The 22500-nt window shown below is 44.6% G+C and overlaps 1 protein-coding gene across 1 annotated transcript in view; it reads right to left on the bottom strand.

Annotated features, from left to right (window-relative positions):
* Positions 1-22500, bottom strand: part of LOC120045436 (voltage-dependent T-type calcium channel subunit alpha-1G-like) — a 121592-nt gene that overhangs the window by 28129 nt on the left and 70963 nt on the right. The window contains exons 7-8 of the mRNA XM_038990318.1: positions 21023-21959; positions 20380-20768 (exon numbers count right to left, since the gene is read on the bottom strand). Of these exons, the coding sequence (XP_038846246.1) occupies positions 20380-20768; positions 21023-21959 (1326 nt within the window). The remainder of the gene's footprint in view (positions 1-20379; positions 20769-21022; positions 21960-22500) is intronic.

The following is a 22500-nucleotide window of genomic DNA, read 5'->3' as shown; positions in this document are numbered from 1 at the left end:
TGTGTGTTTGTGTGTGTGTGTGGCTTCCCAGCAAGTACAGGTAAGTCACTCTGACAGGTAGCGTCATTCTAACACGGCATGCATTGCCAGTAACCATCAGTGTAGATGGAAGTCCCGCTATCTGACCTAAGACAATGCAGGTGTGTCTCTCCCTCCCTCTCCAATGCTGTCCCAGGGTGAAAGTGATGCTAAATTCCAGGTCCTCTTCTGTTTCTTCACTAATAAAACCACCAAATCATTCACCACCAACTAGCTCTCACAGTAGAATTAGACGTTCATCCATTTTAAAGTTGTTGCAAACGTCACATTTTGAAGTATTTAAGGTTAAGTTTAGGCAATGACTCTGAATGGTTAATGTTAGGCATTGACTCTGAATGGTTAACCTCTTTGGGCTCAAGGGGCAGTATTGAGTAGCCAGATAAAAGGTGCCCATTTCAAAAAGGCCTCGTACTCAATTCTTGCTCGTACAATATGCATATTATTATTATTGGATAGAAAACACTCTCTAGTTTCTAAAACCGTTTGAATTATATCTGTGGGTGAAACAGAACTCGACTTAGAGCAATTTTCCTATGTGTATGTCAGAATGCAGAATTTTGCTGGCTGTTCTGAGACCTGTGTATTAATTTGCCTGTCCTCTATTGGTTGAGATGCACTGCAAACGCCTTCCACTGGGTGTCAGCGAATAGGGAGAGTTGAAATGGAGTTTCTACGTAGTTCCCAAAGGTTATAAATTGCTTGGAACCGAAATGTCCCATCTTTCCACTCTTCGCTCTGATGCAGGGAGGGTCTTGGCATGTCATGTTAGAAGCTCTTGTTTTAGCTCCTAGTTATATCCGGCTCTGTTTTTATTCGATATAGGTGTTAAAGACATCGTAATGTTGTTATTTTAAACCGAATTATATCAGTTTATGTCAGTATATTGCGATTTTCGGGTATTTATTTTCGTGACGTTGTAGGAAGTTGGGTATCTCTGGCCCACATGGCTATTGTTTACTGCTAATTGCAACGTTGAAGACGACGTTCTCCAACCTAGCAACGATTCTTTTGGACAAAGGACACCTTTCCCAAGATTCTGATGGGAGTTCATCCAAAAGTAAGAACTATTTATGCTGATAATTCATTGTTCTGTTGGAAAAAGTAAAATGCATAAGACGCCATTACTTGCAGTGTAGCCTTGCTTTATCGCACCCTGCATTGCGCAGTAACGTTAATTTAAAAAATGTAATTCAGCGATTGCATTAAGAACTAATTTGTCTTTCAATTGCTGTCCAACCTGTATTTTTTTAGTCAAGTTTATGAATAGTTTTCGATAAGAATAGGTGTCTTTCCAAGATGGCGCCGGACAGATTGCTTGAGTATTTGGACACTATTTTCATTGTATAAGCACGATTTGTGCCGCTAAATATGCACATTTTCGAACAAACTCTATATGCATTGTGTAATATGATGTTACAGGACTGTCATCTGAAGAATTCTGAGAAGGTTAGTGAAAATTAATATATTTTGGTGGTGAATACGTTATCGCTATGTTTGGCTGGAATCAATGCTGTTGTTTGGTTTGCTACTGTGCTAAGCTAATATAACGCTATATTGTGTTTTCGCTGTAAAACACTTAGAAAATCTGAAATATTGTCTGGATTCACAAGATCTGTGTCTTTCAATTGCTGTACGCTGTGTATTTTTAAGAAATGTTTTATGATGAGTAATTAGGTAATACACGTTGCTCTCTGTAGTTATTCTAGTCGAGTTGTGATGGTGGCTGCAATGGTAAACTATGATTTATACCTGAAATATGCACATTTTTCTAACAAAACATATGCTATACAATAAATATGTTATCAGACTGTCATCTGATGAATTTGTTTCTTGGTTAGTGGCTATTTATATCTTTATTTGGTCGAATTTGTGATAGCTACTGATGGAGTAAAAAACTGATGGAGTAAGAAAAGTGGTGTCTTTTGCTAACGTGGTTAGCTAATAGATTTACATATTGTGTCTTCCCTGTAAAACATTTTAAAAATCGGACATGTTGGCTTGATTCACAAGATGTGTACCTGTCATATGCTGTATTGGACTTGTTAATGTGTGAAAGTTAAATATTTAAAAAAAATATCTTTTGAATTTCGCGCCCTGCACTTTGAGCTGGCTGTTGTCATAAGTGTACCGACGTCGGGCTTGCACGCCAAACAGGTTAAGGTTAGGCAATGACTCTGAATGGTTAATGTTAGGCATTGACTCTGAATGGTTAAGGTTAGGCATTGACTCTGAATGGTTAAGGTTAGGTATTGACTCTGAATGGTTAAGGTTAGGTATTGACTCTGAATGGTTAAGGTTAGGTATTGACTCTGAATGGTTAAGGTTAGGTATTGACTCTGAATGGTTAAGGTTAGGTATTGACTCTGAATGGTTAAGGTTAGGTATTGACTCTGAATGGTTAAGGTAAGGGTTAAGGTCTGGGAGGCTTAATAACTTCTTAGGGCTAGGCCCCTTCTTTCTCCACCTCCTGTCTGAATGACGTCCCCTAAGTAAACTGCTTGTAGCTCAGGCCCTGAAGCCAGGATATGCATATAACTGATACCATTATAAATAAATAAAAATATGAGAGACCATCCTCTTAGAAATTCAAGAGAAAGGTCATATTGAAAATTAGCTCCCTGGATGCAATTCCTATGGCTTCCACAGGGTGTCAGCAGTCTATGTTCAAGGTTTCAGGCTTATAACTTCAAAAATGAATAAGAAATATACATTTTAGCAGAAGGACACAGTCTTGGAAATTTGTGTTTGCGCGCACTATGAAGACATTACGCACCTGCTAAACATCGGTTTCCTATTAAACATACTTCTTTCCGTAATAAATGTTATAGTTTGATTACATTTTAGGGTATCTGAGAAGTAAATAGACATTTATTTTGACTTGTTGAAAGAAAATTAAGGGGTAGATTTTCGGATTCCTTTCTCTGCATGTTGAACGAGTATATTACTCAAATCGATGGCACCAATTAAACATACTTTTTGGAATATAAAGAAGGATTTTATCTAACAAAACAATACTACATATTATAGCTGTGACCCTTTGGATGACAAATCAGAGGAAGATATTCAAAAAGTAAGTGAATATTTAATCGTTATTTGTGAATGTATGAAACCTGTGCCGGTGGAAAAATATTTTGATGTGGGGTGCAGTCCTCAAACAATCTCATGGCATGTTTTCGCTGTAAAAGGTACTGTAAATCAGACAGTGCAGTCAGATTAACCTCTTTGGGCTGCAGGGGCAGTATTGAGTAGCCTGGATAAAAGGTGCCCATTTCAAACGGCCTCGTACTCAATTCTTGCTCGTACAATATGCATATTATTATTACTATTGGATAGAAAACACTCTAGTTTCTAAAACCGTTTGAATTATATCTGTGAGTAAAACAGAACTCATTTTGCAGCAAACTTCCTGACAGGAAGTGGAAAATCTGAAATCGATGCTCTGTTCTAGGGCCTGCCTATAAATGTCCTTGATATTTATTAGAATACGTGCACTTCATACGTCTTCCACTAGATGTCGACAGGCAGTGAGAGAAGAAATGGAGTGAATAACTTGATCTGGGGTCGAATAAAAGCTCTTTGTATGACGTGTCACCAGTTTCCTGTTTTCTGGAGAGCGCGTGAAGGGACCTGGTTTTGCCTTCTGATAAGCTGTCGTTATAGACGACTAATATCTCCGGCTTTGATTTTATTTGATACATGTGACAATATCATCGTAAAGTATGTTTTTTCAATATAGTTTTATTAGATTATTGAAATTTTTTCGGGACGTTAGGCGTGTTGCTTTGTCTGCGTATGTTCAGGAAGGAGAGCTTCGCGCCACTTTGCTAGCTTTCCGTGCTAATTGACTGGAGAAGAGGACATTCTAAATCCAAACAACGATTGTTCTGAACAAAGGACCCCTTGTACAACATTCTGATGGAAGATCGTCAAAAGTAGGACCCATTTTATGATGCTATTTCATATATCTGTCGAACATGTTGTACTAGTAGTTTGCGCCCAGAGTTTGGGCACTCTCTCGCTATAACTAAGCTGGATGTCGTAATGAAGTTATTTTTAGAATTCTAACACGGCGATTGCATTAAGAACTAGTGTATCTATCATTTCCTATACAACATGTATTTTTTAGTAATGTTTATGAATAGTTATTTGGTCAGAATATGTGGGTGTCAGAAAAATATCCGGACGTTGTGGGAAAAAGATGCTACGTTAGCACAATGTATAACCACTGATTTCAGCTCTAAATATGCACATTTTCGAACAAAACATAAGTGTATGTATAACCTGATGTTATAGGACTGTCATCTGATGAAGCTTATCAAGGTTAGTCAAAAATGATATATCTTTTGCTGGTTTGTTACGATCGCTAACTTTTGCTGCTGGGGAATGGCTTGTGTTTCTGGCTATTGTGGTAAGCTAATATAATGCTATATTGTGTTTTCGCTGTAAAACACTTAAGAAATCGGAAATATTGGCTGGAATCACAAGATGCCTGTCTTTCATTTGCTGTACACCATGTATTTTTCAGAAATGTTTTATGATGAGTATTTAGGTATTTGACGTTGGTGTCTGTAATTACTCTGGCTGCTTCGGTCCTATTTGTGACGGTAGCTGTGATGGTAGCTGCAATGTAAAACTGATTTATACCTCAAATATGCACATTTTTCGAACAAAACATAGATTTATTGTATAACATGTTATAAGACTGTCATCTGATGAAGTTGTTTCTTGGTTAGTTTGGTTGGTTCTTGGTTAGTTAGGTTGGCTTTGTGCATGCTGTAGAGTAGATGGGTTAGTGTTCAGTGTAGGTGTCTAGGAAAGTCTATGGTTGCCTGAATTGGTTCTCAATCAGAGACAGCTGGTTATTGTTGTCTCTGATTGGGAGCCATATTTAAGGCAGCCATAGGCTTTAGCTGTTTGTGGGTAATTGTCTATGTTGAACGTTTGTTGCTTGTCTGTGCACTTACGTTATTTAGCTTCACGGTCGTTTGTTGTTTTGTTAGTTTGTGTATAGTGTTCGTTTTGTGTTTTCTCTCTCTTCTCAATAAAAGAAGATGTATTTTCCACACGCTGCGCCTTGGTCCTCTATCTCACCCAAAGACGATCGTGACAGAATTACCCAACAATCTAGGACCAAGCGGCGTGTCAAGCGGCAACAGGACCCACCTACACAGGATTCATGGACATGGGAGGAGATATTGGATGGAAAGGGACCTTGGGCACAACCGGGAGAATATCGCCTCCCTCGTGAAGAGCTGGAGGCAGCTAAAGCCGAGAGGAGGCGATATGAGGAGGCAGCACGGAAGCAAGGCTGGAAGCCCGTGAGTACAACCCAAAAATTTCTTGGGGGGGCCTTAAAGGGAGTGTGGCGAAGTCAGGTAGGAGACCTGCGCCTACTCCCTGTACTTACCGTGGAGAACGAGAGTACGGGCAGACACCGTGTTACGCAGTAGAGCGCATGGTGTCTCCTGTACGCGTGCATAGCCCGGTTCGGTACATTCCAGCTCCACGTATCGGCCGGGCTAGATTGAGCGTTGAGCCGGATGTCATGAAGCCGGTCCAACGCATCTGGTCACCAGTGCGTTTCCTCGGGCCGGCTTACATGGCACCAGCCTTACGCATGGTGTCCCCGGTTCGCCTACATAGCCCGGTGCGGGTTATTCCACCTCCCCGCACTGGTCGGGCGACGGGGAGCATACAACCAGGTAAGGTTGGGCAGGCTCAGTGCTCAAGGGAGCCAGTACGCCTGCACGGTCCGGTATTTCCGGCGCCACCTCCCCGCCCCAACCCAGTACCACCAGTGCCTCCTCCACGCACTAGCCCTATGGTGCGTGTCTCCAGCCCTTTACCACCAGTGCCTACACCACGCACCAAGCCTCCTGTGTGTCCCCAGAGTCCTGTGCGTCCTGTTGCTGCTCCCCGCACTAGCCCTGAGATGCATGTCCCCAGTCCGGTACCACCAGTTCCGGCACCACGCACTAGGCCTAATGTGCGCCCCCAGGGTCCAGCATGCCCTGTTCCTTCTCCCCGCACTAGCCTGAAGGTGCGTGTCTTTAGCCCGGTACCTCCAGTTCCGGCACCACGCACCAGGCCTACAGTGCGTCTCAGCCGGCCAGAGTCTGCCGTCTGCCCAACGGCGCCTGAACTGCCCGTCTGCCCAACGGCGCCTGAACTACCCGTCTGCCCAACGGCACCTGAACTGCCCGTCTGCCCAACGGCGCCTGAACTGCCCGTCTGCCCAACGGCGCCTGAACTGCCCGTCTGCCCAACGGCGCCTGAACTGCCCGTCTGCCCAACGGCGCCTGAACTGCCTGTCTGCCCAACGCTGTCTGAACTGTCCGTCTGCCAAGCGCCGTATGAACTGCCCGTCTGTACTGAGTCTTCAAAGCCGCCCGTCTGTACTGAGCCTGCAAAGCCGCCCGTCTGCCATGAGCCTTCAGAGCCGTCCGCCAGACAGGAGCCGCCAGAGCCTTCCGCCAGACAGGAGCCGCTAGAGCCTTCCGCCAGACAGGAGCAGCTAGAGCCTTCCGCCAGACAGGATCAGCCAGAGCCTTCCGCCAGACAGGATCAGCCAGAGCCTTCCGCCAGCCAGGATCAGCCAGAGCCTTCCGCCAGCCAGGATCAGCCAGAGCCTTCCGCCAGCCAGGAGCAGCCAGATCCGTCAGCCAGCCAGGAGCAGCCAGATCCGTCAGCCAGCCATGAGCAGCCAGATCCGTCAGCCAGCCATGAGCAGCCAGATCCGTCAGCCAGCCATGAGCAGCCAGATCCGTCAGCCAGCCATGAGCAGCCAGATCCGTCAGCCAGCCATGAGCAGCCAGATCCGTCAGCCAGCCATGAGCTGCAGTCCCTCAGTCCGGAGCTGCCGTCCCTCAGTCCGGAGCTGCCGTCCCTCAGTCCGGAGCTGCCGTCCCTCAGTCCGGAGCTGCCGTCCCTCAGTCCGGAGCTGCCGTCCCTCAGTCCGGAGCTGCCGTCCCTCAGTCCGGAGCTGCAGTCCCTCAGTCCGGAGCTGCAGTCCCTCAGTCCGGAGCTACCCCCCCTCAGTCCGGAGCTACCCTCCCTCAGTCCGGAGCTACCCCCCCTCAGTCCGGAGCTACCCCCCCTCAGTCCGGAGCTACCCCTTAGTCCGGAGCTACCTCTCAGTCCGGAGCTACCCATCCGTCCGGTGGCGCCCTCTGGGATGGTCTTCAGTCCGGGACTTTCTACAAGGGCCGCCGCTCCAGAGGCGCCACCAAAGCGGGTATTGACAATGGTGGAGTGGGGGCCTCGTCCCGCGCCCGAGCCGCCGCCATGATGGGGGGCCACCCCGGACCCTCCCCTTCTGTTTCAGGTTCTGCGGCCGGAGTCCGCATCTTTGGGGGGGGGGTACTGTCACGCCCTGGCCTTAGTATTCTTTGTTTCATTTATTATTTTAGTTAGGTCAGGGTGTGACATGGGGAAGGTATGTGTTTTTTGTATTGTCTAGGGTGGTTGTATGGTTTAGGGGGTTAAGTAGAGTAGATGGGTTAGTGTTCAGTGTAGGTGTCTAGGAAAGTCTATGATTGCCTGAATTGGTTCTCAATCAGAGACAGCTGGTTATTGTTGTCTCTGATTGGGAGCCATATTTAAGGCAGCCATAGGCTTTAGCTGTTTGTGGGTAATTGTCTATGTTGAACGTTTGTTGCTTGTCTGTGCACTTACGTTATTTAGCTTCACGGTCGTTTGTTGTTTTGTTAGTTTGTGTATAGTGTTCGTTTTGTGTTTTCTCTCTCTTCTCAATAAAATAAGATGTATTTTCCACACGCTGCGCCTTGGTCCTCTATCTCACCCAAAGACGATCGTGACAATCATCTTCTTTAGGAATTGTAGTGAAGGAAAAGTTTTCAAAAATATACATACTAAAGTAACATACAGATACCCCAAAAAACTACTTAGCAGTTTTATTTTAATATATGGTCTGTAACAAGAGAAGAAAGAAACAATGAGGACACACACACAGACAAACACACACGCACACGCACACACGCACTCACACACACACACACTCACACTCACACACACAAAATAAACAAATAGTCCCCAGCTGCGTATATTACCCAGCCACACCACCACCCTCTCTCCCCAGAGCCTGAAACCTCAGTTTCCTTATTAACAACGGAGAGATGTAAACTGTAAAATAACAGGGTGAGAGAAAGACAGAAGGAGAGCGAGAGAGAACGAGAGAGAGTGAAAGAAGGTCGGGGGAAAAAAATCCCACCATGAGCAAACCGCTGCTGAGAGGAAAGAAGGGACAGTGTGGAGAGAAGAATGACAGTAGAGAAGAGTCAAATAGAGGAAGGAAGAGAGATGGATGGATGCCAAGGGACGGGTGGGAGCGGTTGAAAGGCTAATCCCTTCACTCACTGGTTTCCTTTAAAGAACGAGGGAGCGACTCCCTCATGTGAAGAAGAACACTGCCCTCTGATTAAATAAAGCAGCCTGTTTCATATAGTTGGCAGCAGGACAAGTATCCACACACACACACACACACACACACACACACACTCACACTCACACTCACACTCACACACACAAAATAAACAAATAGTCCCCAGCTGCGTATATTACCCAGCCACACCACCACCCTCTCTCCCCAGAGCCTGAAACCTCAGTTTCCTTATTAACAACGGAGAGATGTAAACTGTAAAATAACAGGGTGAGAGAAAGACAGAAGGAGAGCGAGAGAGAACGAGAGAGAGTGAAAGAAGGTCGGGGGAAAAAATCCCACCATGAGCAAACCGCTGCTGAGAGGAAAGAGGGGACAGGGTGGAGAGAAGAATGACAGTAGAGAAGAGTCAAATAGAGGAAGGAAGAGAGATGGATGGATGCCAAGGGACAGGTGGGAGCGGTTGAAAAGCTAATCCCTTCACTCACTGGTTTCCTTTAAAGAACGAGGGAGCGACTCCCTCATGTGAAGAAGAACACTGCCCTCTGATTAAATAAAGCAGCCTGTTTCATATAGTTGGCAGCAGGACAAGTATCCACACACACACACACACACACACACACACACACACACACACACACACACACACACACACACACACACACACACACACACACACACACACACACACACACACACACACACACACACACACACACACACACACACACACACCATAAAAGGCAACGCTCTTACAGTAACTGCGGAGAGAGAGCAGATACATCTTCCATCCATCTAATCCCTCCTCCCCTCTCCCCCTCCTCCCCTCTCATCCTTCCTCCCCTCTCATCCTTCCTCCCCTCTCATCCTTCCTCCCCTCTCATCCTTCCTCCCCTCTCCTCCCCTCCCCTCTCATCCTTCCTCCTCCCCTCTCATCCTTCCTCCTCCCCTCTCATCCTTCCTCCTCCCCTCTCATCCTTCCTCCTCCCCTCTCATCCTTCCTCCCCTCTCATCCTTCCTCCTCCCCTCTCCCGTTCCTCCCCTATCCCCCTCCTCCGCCCTCTCATCCTTCCTCCTGTCCTAACCTTACTGCGTAAGGAGTTTCAGGAACGGCAAGCTGGGTGTTTCAGGTTGTGTCTGTGTGTGATAAGAAGCAGGGATCAGAGGTCTGGAGTATATCATGTATCTTCAACAACGAGTGCAAAGGCAACAGGCGTAAGGCAACAGGCGTACACGCAAACCACATGTGTATGTGTGTTTGTGTAACACATTGTGTAAGAGTGGATTCCGTCACACTTTACCTGACCCATTTTTGTATGTTTGTTAGAAACCACATATGTAGAGACCCAATGACTGATGGGCTGGCACAGTAATTCTATAATCATGCATCAGACGATTATGGATGATGAGCATCACAACCTCAAGATTATTTTATGATTACAAAATCTCTGTACCAAACACACAATTATCTGTAAGGTCCCTCAGTTGAGGAGTGCATTTTAAAGCACAGATTCAACCACAATGGTTCACAAAGAAGGGCACCTATTGGTAGATGGGTAAAAAAAGCAGATATTGAATATCCCTTTGAGCATGGTGAAGTTATTAATTACACTTTGGAAAGTGTATCAATACACCCACTTACTACAGAGATACAGGCGTCCTTCCTAACTCAGTTGTGGGAGAGGAAGGACACCGCTCAGAGATTTCACCATGAGGCCAATGGTGATTTTAAAACAGTTACAGAGTTGAATAGCTGTGATAGAAGATAACTGAGGATGGATCAACAACATTACTCCACAATACTAACATAAATGACAGAGTGAAAAGAAGGAAGCCTGCACAGAATAAAAATAGACCAAAACATGCATCCTGTTGGCAACAAACATCCTAAAGATTGATTCAATACATCGTTTGACATGTTTCTACTGACTGTTACGGAACTTTTTGACATTTCGTCTGCTTTTAGTGAACGCGCTTCGTGACTTTGGATTGGTTTACCAAACGCGCTAACAAAAGTAGCTATTGATGGACATTACCGAACAAAACAAACATTTCTTGTGGAAGTGGGAGTCCTGGGAGTGCATTCCGACGAAGATCAGCAAAGGTAAGTGAAGATTTATAATGCTATTTATGACTTTTGTTGAATACACAATTTGGCGGGTAACTGTATGGCTTGCTTTTGTGGCTGAACGCTGTTCTCAGATTATTGAATATTGTGCTTTTTCTGTAACGCTTTTTTGAAATCTGAGAAAGGGATTGCATTAAGAACAAGTTTATCTTTAATTCTATGTAAAACATGTATCTTTCATCAAAGTTTATGATGAGTATTTCTGTTATTTGATGTGGCTCTCTGCAATTTCTCCGGATATTTTGGAGGCATTTCTGAACATGGCGCCAATGTAAACTGAGGTTTTTGGATATAAATATGAACTTTATCGAACAAAACATATATGTATTGTGTAACATGAAGTCCTATGAGTGTCATCTGATGAAGGTCATCAAAGGTTAGATGTTCATTTTATCTCTATTTCTGCTTTTTGTGACTCCTGTCTTTGGCTGGAAAAATGGCTGTGTTTTTCTGTGATTTTTGCAGTGACCTAACATAATCATTTGTAGTGCTTTCGCTGTAGAGCCTTTTTGAAATCGGACACTGTGGTGGGATTAACAAGAAGTGTATCTTTAAAATGGTGTGAAATACTTGTATGCTTGAGGAATTTTAATTATGAGATTTCTGTTGTTTGAATTTGGCACCCTGCACTTTCACTGGCTGTTGTCATATCGATCCCGTTAACGGGATTGTAGCCCTAAGAAGTTAATTCCATTTCATTTCTTTAGATTGTGTGTATTATTAGATATTACTTGTTATATATTACTACACTGTTGGAGCTAGAAACACAGGCATTTCGCTACACCCGCAATAACATCTGCTAAACATGTGTATGTGACAAATAAATGTTGATTTGATTTGAAATTCACATTTCAGCAAGACAATTACCTAAAACATAAGGCCAAATATACACTGGAGTTGCTTACCAAGATGCCGTTGAATGTTTCGGAGTGGCCTAGTTCCAGTTTGAGTTAAATCGGCTTGAAAATCTTTGGCAAAATCAGAAAATGTGTCACACCCTGATAAGTTTCACCTGTCCTTGTTATTGCGCCACGCCCTCCAGGTGTCGCTTGTTATCCCTGGTGTATATATCCCTGTGTTTCCTGTCTCTCTGTGCCAGTTCTTCTTGTATGTTCCAAGTCAACCAGTCTGTTTTTCCCGTGCTCCTGACGTTTCTATTCTTTTTTTCTAGTCCTCCCGGTTTTGACCCTTGCTTGTTTTCTGGACTCTGTACCCGCCTGCCTGACCATTCTGCCTGCCCTGACCTCGAGCCTGCCTGCCACACTGTACCTCCTGGACTCTGAACTGCTTTTGACCTTTTGCATGTCCACGACCAATCTCTTGCCTACCCCTTTTGGATGTAATAAATATCAAAGACTCAAACCATCTGCCTCCTGTGTCTGCATCTGAGTCTCACCTTGTGCAATTTTAAAATGTCTGTCTAGCATTTTGGGCATAGAATAACGGGCAAATATTTTACAATCCATGTGTGCTAAGCCCTTACAGACTTACCAAGAAAGACTTACAGCTGTAATCACTGCAAAAGGTAATTCTAACATGTATTGACTCAGGGAGTTGACTACTTATCTAAACAAGATATATTAGTGTTTCATTTTCCATTAAAACATTTATTTACAGTAGTTTGTGTAGATCGTTGAAGAAAAATGACAATTACATCAACTTTAATCCACTTTATAACACAACAAAATGTGTAATAGTCAAGGAGTGAGAATACTTCCTGAAGGCACTGTATATACCATATGCAGTGAGTGTACAAAACATTAAGAACACCTTCCTAATATTGAGTTGTACCCCCCCCTTTTGCCATCAGAACAGACTCAATTCCTCAGGGCATAGACTTATTTTATTAGGATCCCCATTAGCTGTTGCAAAAGCAGCAGCTACTCTTTCTGGGATCCACACAAAACAAGAAACATAATACAGAATGACATAATACAGAACATCATTAGACAAGAACAGCTCAAAGACAGAACTACATACATTTTTAAAAAGGCACACGTAGCCTACATATCAATGCATACACACAAACTATCTAGGTCAAATAGGGGAGAGGCGTTGTGCCGCGAGGTGTTGCTTTATCTGTTTTTGAAACCAGGTTTGCTGTTTATTTGAGCAATATGAGATGGAAGGAAGTTCCATGCAATAAGGGCTCTATATAATACTGTAAGCTTTCTGAATTTGTTCTGTATTTGGAGACTATGAAAAGACCCCTGGTAGCATGTCTGGTGGGATAAGTGTGTGTGTCAGAGCTGTGTGTAAGTTGACTGCAAACAATTTGGGATTTTCAACACAATGTTTCTTATAAAAAGAAGTGATGCAGTCAGTCTCTCCTCAACTCTTATCCAAGGGAGACTGGCATGCATAGTATTTTATATCAGCCCTCTGAATACAATTAAGAGCAAAATGTGCCGCTCTGTTCGGGGCCAGCTGCAGCTTAACTAGGTATTTCCTTGCAGCACTGGACCACACGACTGGACAATAATCAAGATTAGACAAAACTAGAGCCTGCAGAACTTGCTTTTTGTGTTATAAGCATTCCACAGGGAGGCAACCCCTTGTTAACTCAAATGCTTCCCACAGTTGTGTCAAGTTGGCTGAATGTCCTTTGGATGGTGGACCATTCTTGACGCACACGGGAAACTGTTGACGGTGAAAAACCTTGCAGCATATATTTTCTCTTGCCCAATCACCCTGTGAATGACACACACACAATCCATGTCTCAAGGTTTAAAAATCTGTCTTCTCCCCCTTCATCTACATCTATATTCACTGATTGAAGTGGATTTAACAAGTGACATCAATAAGGGATAATGGCTTTCAACTGGATTCACCTGTCAAGAGAGCAGGTGTCCTTAATGTTTTGTACACTCAGTATACAAAACATATATATATTTTTCAACCATTCCACAAATTTCTTCTTAACAAACTATAGTTTTGGCAAGTCGGTTAGGACATCTACTTTGTGCATGACACAAGTCATTTTTCCAACAATTGTTTACAGACAGATTATTTCACTTATAATTCACTGTATCACAATTCCAGTGGGTCAGAAGTTTACATACACTAAGTTGACTGTGCCTTTAAACAGCTTAGAAAATTCCAGAAAATTGTCATGGCTTTAGAAGCTTCTGATAGGCTAATTGACATCATTTGAGTCAATCGTTGGTGTACCTGTGGATGTATTTTAAGGCCTACCTTCAAACTCAGTGCCTCTTTGCTTGATGTCATGGGAAAATCTAAATAAATCAGCCAAGAACAAAAATAGAACTGTTTGGCCATAATGACCATCATTATGTTTGGAGGAAAAAGGGGGAGGCTTGCAAGCCGAATAACACCATCCCAACTGTGAAGCACGGGGGTGGCAGCATTATGATGTGGGGTGCTTTGCTGCAGGAGGGACTGGTTCACTTCATAAAATAGATGTGGATATATTGAAGCAACATCTCAAGACATCAGTCAGGAAGTTAAAGCTTGGTTGCAAATGGGTCTTCCAAATGGACAATGACCCCAAGCATACTTCCAAAGTTGTGGCAAAATGGCTTAAGGACAACAGTCAAGGTATTTGAGTGGCCATCACAAAGCCCTGACCTCAATCCTATAGAAAATTTGTGGGCAGAACTTAAAAAGCATGTGCGAGGAAAAAGGCCTACATCCTGACTCAGTTACACTTGTTCTGTCAGAAGGAATGGGCCAAAATTCACCCAACGTATTGTGGGAAGCTTGTGGAAGGCTACCCGAAACGTTTGATCCAAGTTCAACAATTTAAAGGCAATGCTACCAAATACTCATTGAGTGTATGTAAACTTCTGACCCACTGGGAATGTGATGAAAGAAAAATAAGCTGAAATAACTCATTCTCTCTACTATTATTCTGACATTTCACATTCTTAAAATAAAGTGGTGATCCTAACTGACCTAAGACAGGGAATTTTTACTAGGATTAAATGTATTTGGCTAAGGTGTATATAAACTTTTTTGCAACTTCCTTTTCAAGTCAACAAACTTTATTAAAAAGCAGAAAAGTAAAACTACGCCTGGTTCACATCTAACAGCTGATATAGGGAGTGACTAGAGGACACAAAACGTGCCAGATTTTCAATTTTGTTTTGTGGAACAAACAACTGTTTATCCACCCCTCTACATCACCGTCTGGGGGCGGATAAACCCTGCTGGAGGCTCTCCTGTACGTATGTCTCCATGGCCTCGGTCTCCACATAGGAGAGATGTTAGACGTGTCCTCTCGGGAGGGCTGCGTCAGACAGCAGGTCAATGGCACAGTCCCAGGAGCAATGAGGCAGGCGTGTATTCTGGGACTTAAAGAAAACCCGATGCAGATCCGGGTATTCTTCTGGTAACTCCACTTGAGGGGCGTGGTCCGGTTTTTCCACCATAGTGGTGTTGACAGACACCACGAGACACCTCCCCTGACACTCTTGTGACCAACCCAGCAGTCTCCCATTCGGACCAGGAAATAACAAGGTTATGCCAACTCAACCATGGGAGACCTAACACAATGGGGTGCGTGGTGGTGTCTATAATCAAAAACGTGATCTGTTCTAAATGAATGACAGACAGACAGACAATCTTGCATAATGGTAGATGATAGCAGGGCCATTTGATTCAGACGCACCCATCCTCTTAGTCATCCGACTTATCAAAGATTAATAAGACCATTAGATCTATTTACTGCCAACCAAAAATATAGCTTGGCCTTTGTGTCCCTCGTCCTGTATGTCTGGGGGTAAAACATGGGGCTCTCAGCTTCCCTCCCCTCCATGTCCATCTAAAAGAGATCAGTGATTTATCTTGTAAAATCCCCTTTAAATACAGGCTCTGGATACGCCTGTTAGACACTGAGCACACCACACCACAACCCAGGGAGTGTGTATTCATCCCTTCAGAGTCCCCCTTAAATAAAGTGACAGTTCCCTAAAAAAATGGAAGTTTGTGAGGCATTGTCATATTTCAAAAGCGAACTAGAGTCCATAGTCAATAGCATCTGTGAAAGGAGAAACCTTTAGCAAACTAGCTCTCTGTGTTGGTGGAGGGAGAGTTCTACAGCTGTATAAAGCCCACTTTCCCCTAGTGTTAAAGGCAGTGGTGTAAAGTACTTAAGTAAAAATACTTTTAAAGTACTACTAATATTACTTTCACTTCACTACATTCCTTTAAGACAATATTGCACTTTTTACTCCATACATTTTCGTCGACACCCAAAAGTACTTGCTACATTTTGAATGCTTAGAAAATAGTCAAACTCAGGCAGTTATCAACCGAACATCCCTGATCACCCCTACTGCCTCTGCCTCACTAAACACAAATGCTTTGCTTGTAAATGATGTCTGAGTGTTGGAGTGTGCCCCTGGCTTTCTGTAAAAAAAAAAAACTAGATCATTGTGCCATCTGGTTTGCTTCATATAAGAATTTTAAATTATATATACTTTTAGTTTTGATACTTAATTATATTTTAAAACAAATACTTTTAGACTTGTACTCAAGTAGTATTTTACTGGGTGACTTTTACTTTTACTTGAGTCATTTTCTATTAAGGTATCTTTACTTTTACTCAAGTATGACAGTTGGGTACTTTTTCCACCACTGGTGAAAGGTATTTGGGGTCCGAGCCATCTTTCTAACAGAGACACAACAATAGCCACACAACCTGCTGAGAAAAGAGAGAGATGGAGAGAGAAATGGAGAGAGACAGAGAGAGAGAGGGAGATGGAGAGAGAAATGGAGAGAGACAGAGGTGGGGAGGGAGAGAGAGACAGAGATGGAGAGAGAAATGGAGAGAGACAGAGAGAGAGAGGGAGATGGAGAGAGAAATGGAGAGAGACAGAGGTGGGGAGGGAGAGAGAGACAGAGATGGAGAGAGAGAGAGAGATAGAGGGAGAGAGACAGAGAAAGATAGAGAGAGGGAGATGGAGAGAGACAGAGAGAGAGGGAGATGGAGAGAGTAAGGAGTGGGATATCTGGTAGTTTCTAGTAGAATATTTGCAGAGAATACATGGAGGTATGGTTCTGGGTAAGACTTCATCGACTGGAATGTCTGGCACAAATAACCTCTCCTTTTATTTTACAAGGTTCCCACTCTCTTCCACCTTCCTCTATCCCCCTGACAAGTTGAACAGAGTATGTACTGTACATGCGGTAGAGTTGCAGAGTCAGCATCTCCTTGAGGACAGTGTTAGAGAAAGGGGAATGAGAAAGAGCTTAGTGGGGTATTAGCTGGTTGGAGGATTGGAGGAGTGTAGCTCAATGTTTTGTCTCACCAAACTTTTCACACGTACGGATATATTCACACTCTAGCACACACTCAAATTATAACTTTCCCAGCCTCATCTAGAGTGTAGGAATTCATGTCAGAAGAACCCAGACAAAGAAAGGGAACGAGGGAGAGGGAACGAGGGAGAGGGAACGAGGGAGAGGGAACGAGGGAGCAAACACAAGAGGATAACGAGGGAGAAGAGGGAGGGATAGGGGAGGAAAACTATAAAACTCTCTCCTAAAACCAGGAGAGAAAGTGTGTGTGTGTGTGTGCGTGCAAACGTGCGTGTGAGAGAGCGAGAGCGAGAGAGCGTTTGTGTGTAATTGGCGTCTGGTAGTATTTGTTGAGCGACTGGGTAGTAACCCTGTGAATCTGGATGCCTGCTCTGCTCTGCACACACACACAAACTCACACCATGTGGGTCGGCTGGGGGATAAAAAGACGGAAGAATCTGAGGGGAACTACACATGGAAGATGGAACGTTGGAACACTCAATGGGAAGGTGGACTCTCTTCTCCCCTAACCCCTCCCTAACACACACACACACAAACTCTCTCTCATACACACACACAAACTATCTCCCTAACAAACACACACAATATATCTCTAACACACACACACAGACACAAACTCTCTCTCTCACACAAACTATCTCTCTCACAAACACACAAAATATATCTCTAACACACACACACAGACACAAACTCTCTCTCTCACACAAACTATCTCTCTCACACACAATCAAACTCTCTCTCTCGAACACTCAAACTCTCTCTCTCTCTCGAACACACAAACTCTCTCTCAACACACCGTTGAGATCTCTTCAATCTGCTTCACCACTACATCTGTATGACATATAGTGCATGCGCAGCATATCTGGTGGCGTGCTCCCTTCAGGCTACGGTTTGAGAGAGAGAGAGAGACAGAGACAGAGACAGAGAGAGAGAGAGAGAGAGAGAGAGAGAGAGAGAGAGAGAGAGAGAGAGAGAGAGAGACAGAGAGAGAGACAGAGAGAGAGAGAGAGAGAGAGAGAGAGAGAGAGAGAGAGAGAGAGAGAGAGAGAGAGAACATAATTGAAAGAGACTGTGTAGATATGAGCTCAGCTTAGGGAGTGAAAGTGTCACAGTAACAGATGTCCTCTAACTCTCCCAGTCTCACAACCCAAAGAGATAAACGCTGTCCTCAGACCTGCTCAGGATGGGTCATGTCCTCTAACTCTCCCAGTCTCACAACCCAAAGAGATAAACACTGTCCTCAGACCTGCTCAGGATGGGTCATGTCCTCTAACTCTCCCAGTCTCACAACCCAAAGAGATAAACGCTGTCCTCAGACCTGCTCAGGATGGGTCATGTCCTCTAACTCTCCCAGTCTCACAACCCAAAGAGATAAACACTGTCCTCAGACCTGCTCAGGATGGGTCATGTCCTCTAACTCTCCCAGTCTCACAACCCAAAGAGATAAACACTGTACTCAGACCTGCTCAGGATGGGTCATGTCCTCTAACTCTCCCAGTCTCACAACCCAAAGAGATAAACGCTGTCCTCAGACCTGCTCAGGATGGGTCATGTCCTCTAACTCTCCCAGTCTCACAACCCAAAGAGATAAACACTGTCCTCAGACCTGCTCAGGATGGGTCATGTCCTCTAACTCTCCCAGTCTCACAACCCAAAGAGATAAACGCTGTCCTCAGACCTGCTCATGATGGGTCATGTCCTCTAACTCTCCCAGTCTCACAACCCAAAGAGATAAACGCTGTCCTCAGACCTGCTCAGGATGGGTCATGTCCTCTAACTCTCCCAGTCTCACAACCCAAAGAGATAAACGCTGTCCTCAGACCTGCTCAGGATGGGTCATGTCCTCTACCTCTCCCAGTCTCACAACCCAAAGAGATAAACACTGTACTCAGACCTGCTCAGGATGGGTCATGTCCTCTAACTCTCCCAGTCTCACAACCCAAAGAGATAAACACTATCCTCAGACCTGCTCAGGATGGGTCATGTCCTCTAACTCTCCCAGTCTCACAACCCAAAGAGATAAACACTGTACTCAGACCTGCTCAGGATGGGTCATGTCCTCTAACTCTCCCAGTCTCACAACTCAAAGTGATAAGCACTGTACTCAGACCTGCTCGGGATGGGTCATGTCCTCTAACTCTCCCAGTCTCACAACCCAAAGTGATAAGCACTGTACTCAGACCTGCTCAGGATGGGTCCCTGAAGATGCATCTTCTATGTGTGTGTCTATAAAAGTACACAAGTAGCATTTGGCCATTTTGTGTCCCACTTAACAGGAATGATTGTTGAACTGCTCCATAACTATATAATACTACTTCAACCTTTTTGAATAATATTTACCATAGTAACGAGAAATATACACACAGCTCGCTCCATGAGAGAGAGAGATAATTCACAAAATGGGACAAGCACCAAATTGAGACTATGCATGCAGAATTCTGCAAAAATATCATCAGTGTACAACATAAAACACCAAATAATGCATAGCAGAATTAGGCCGATAACCGCTAATGATCATATCCAGAAAAGAGCCGTTAAATTGTACAATCAATCAAATGTATTTACAACCACCTAAAAGGAAGCGATTCCCAAACCTTCCATAACAAAGCCATCACCTACAGAGAGATGAACCTGAAGAAGAGTCCCCTAAGCAAGCTGGTCCTGGGGATCTGTTCACAAACACAAACAGACCCCACAGAGCCCCAGGACAACAGCACAATTAGACCCAACCAAATCATGAGAAAACAAAAAGAGAATTACTTGACACATTAGAAAGAGTTAACAAAAAAACAGAGCAAACTAGAATGCTATTTGGCCCTAAACAGAGAGTACAAAGTGGCAGAATACCTGACCACTGTGACTGACCCAAACTTAAGGATCTTGATAAACTCACATATCTATTGGGTGAAATACCACAGCAGCAAGATGTGTGACCTGTTGCCACTAGAAAAGGTCAACCAGTGAAGAACAAACACCATTGTAAATACAACCCATATTTATGTTTATTTATTTTCCCTTTTGTACTTCTGTAGTTAACTACTTGCACATAATGTGAAATGTTGGAACTTTTGTGAATGTAATGTTTACTGTTTTTTTTCACTTTTTACAACTTCCTTTGGCAATGTAAACGTATGTTTCCCATGCCAATAAAGCCCTGGATTTCAGATGTTTCGGGGCCTTCCTAACCCTTTACACACAGACACACAGACACACACACACACGCTCTCCTGCGCTTCACATGGCCACAAATATGCTCCTATAAAAAAGACAGTCCAGAGTTGAAACGCTCTGAGGATTGAGAAAAAAGGGAATTTCTCTTCGGCCTTCAGGGAATGAAGTTGAGTAAAGGCCAAGAGAGGTTCACTGCACACGGCTACACACAGTCTGAACCACTGACCTGACAGGGAATAGTCCTCAGACTACAGATTGGCTTGTCTAATCCCAACCTACCCCAGTCCTACACCAACACACACACACACACACCCACAATCCTACACAATATATACTGTACAAACAACAAAATCACACTCACCTGTTCGTGGAACTCAATCCCCATACTCAGTGTATTAATCAGAATGGCGATCATGATTCCTCTTCCAAAATACTTGCTGTCCACTATCTTCCTAAAGGTATCACACACCAGCCTCCAGGCCCGGACCACTCTCCCCACCGTGCTACCCAGCTTTCGCTGCCTCTTCCTGGGCTGACGGCTGTCCCGACGGTCCCTGCGGTTCCTGTGGTGGAGGTCCTGGGTGAACTCGTAGACGCCCTCGCTGTCGGATTCCCCGGGGGTCTCGTTTCCGTCTGTGCCTTCTGACTCCCCTGACAGAGCCTTGACACAGTAGGGGCACGACTCAGGGTCAAAGGTGAACGAGGGGTCCAGGGTTCCGATGGCACTCAGGTCATGTCGTGAGAGCTGGGCTGGAGGGAGGAAGGGATGGACGGTGACGATGAAAGGAAGGAGGGATGGAGAAGAAAAACTGTCATAGTTCCAGATTAATCACATCAGCACATTTGTTGATATTTGCACGTCAGAAAAAGCAATGTTCCCTTTTACTCCCTATATCATCACAGTCACAGCATGACTTCAATTAAAACAAGACAAAAACACCAGTCAAACCACACCTCTAAGTTCTGTCTTTCTCACATTGGTTTGAGTGTGTTTAATGGCTTACCTGTGGGTGTGTGTGTGTCTAACACACTCGGTGGTCCTCTCACCAGGGGTAGAGAGGGTATATTGAGATTTATATTACTAATGGTACTAGCTGTAACACTGCCACTTCTAAACTCCATTAGTGTGCTGGGCTGTAGGGTGGGGTAGTTTTTAGGTCTGGGACCAGCGAACGGTACTGAGTTCCTCTTCATAGGCCTGGACATGGGCGTAGGGGCCAGGGAGAAGGGGCTAGTGGTAGGGGCGAGGAGTGTGGGGGTGCTGGGCTCCAGGTGGCAGTCTGTGTGTAATGTACTCCGCACTGATGACGAGTTGCCTTTGCCGGTTCCCAGAGCGGGATTGGCCGGTGACACCGGGTTTGCCAAGTTCAGGTCAGAGGTCGGCAACGGAAGAGGACCCAGCATGAGACGTCCAGTGCCCCCGTTGTTGCTATGGGAACCCATCTCCACTTCCCCCCCTCCTCCCCCGACCCCCGCCACCCCTCTCCCCCCTAGTCTCCCTCGCACACTCCCGTTCACTAAGTGATAGTGATAATGATGATGGTGATGTTGGTGAACCAAGTAATGAACGGACATAGACCCTTTTGTGGAGACCACAGAACCCTGTCTCGAAGTCTTCCTCCTCTTTCTCTGGCTCCCCCGTTCCCGTTCCCTCTCTCTCTCCAGGGCAGGAGGAGAGGCTGCGATGTTCATCCCAGCACGGCGCATCACGGCCCGGCAGACATGGGCCACCTGCCTGAACCCATTGCGGATGACGTGGACCAGGAGTTTGAGCAGCTCGTCGTAGCAGGAGCCCGGCTCGGAGAAGGAGGCCAGGGTACTAGCGTTGGACAGGAAACGGACGCGCTGTTCCCTCATCAGCTGGCTCTCCCTCTGCTTGGTCTCACTGAACTGGGTGGCGATGACGACCAGACACAGGTTGATCATGAAGAACGAGCCAATCTGGAGAGGGACAACCAGAAACAAACACAGAGTTAGGAGAGGGACAACCAGAAACAAACACAAAGTTAGTATCTAGAAAGAGTCCTGCACACCTTTTTACATGTATTTCATCTGCACTGTTTGTCATTCTTTTTTTTGTGCTAATAAAGTAAATAAACTATACTAAACTATAAATAGTCAATCTGAAGAGGGACAACCACAACCACACATAGTTAGGGGTTGTCACTAGTTGCCTCAAAGTCAAAATTGGCTCTATTGTAAAAATGTATGAAAACAAAAATGTGCTTGTTTGTCTTAATTTAAGGTTAGGGCTAGACCCAAGGTTAGCAGTGTGGTTAAGCTTAGTGTTAAGGTTAAGGTTTCAAATCAGATTATAAGAAGAGAAGTGTGACAACCACAAACACACAGAGTTAAAACCTTGAGAAAGAGTCAATCTAGAGAGGGACAACCAGATACACACAGTTAGGATAGGGACAATCCAAAACACACACAGAGTTAGGAGAGGGACAACCAGAATACACACAGAGTTAGGATAGGGACA

The sequence above is a fragment of the Salvelinus namaycush genome, chromosome 4 (genome assembly GCF_016432855.1).
Source record: "Salvelinus namaycush isolate Seneca chromosome 4, SaNama_1.0, whole genome shotgun sequence".
Classification (NCBI taxonomy): Eukaryota; Metazoa; Chordata; class Actinopteri; order Salmoniformes; family Salmonidae; genus Salvelinus; species Salvelinus namaycush.
Note: the sequence above shows the minus strand (reverse complement) of the source record. Positions and strands in the feature narration are given on the sequence as shown.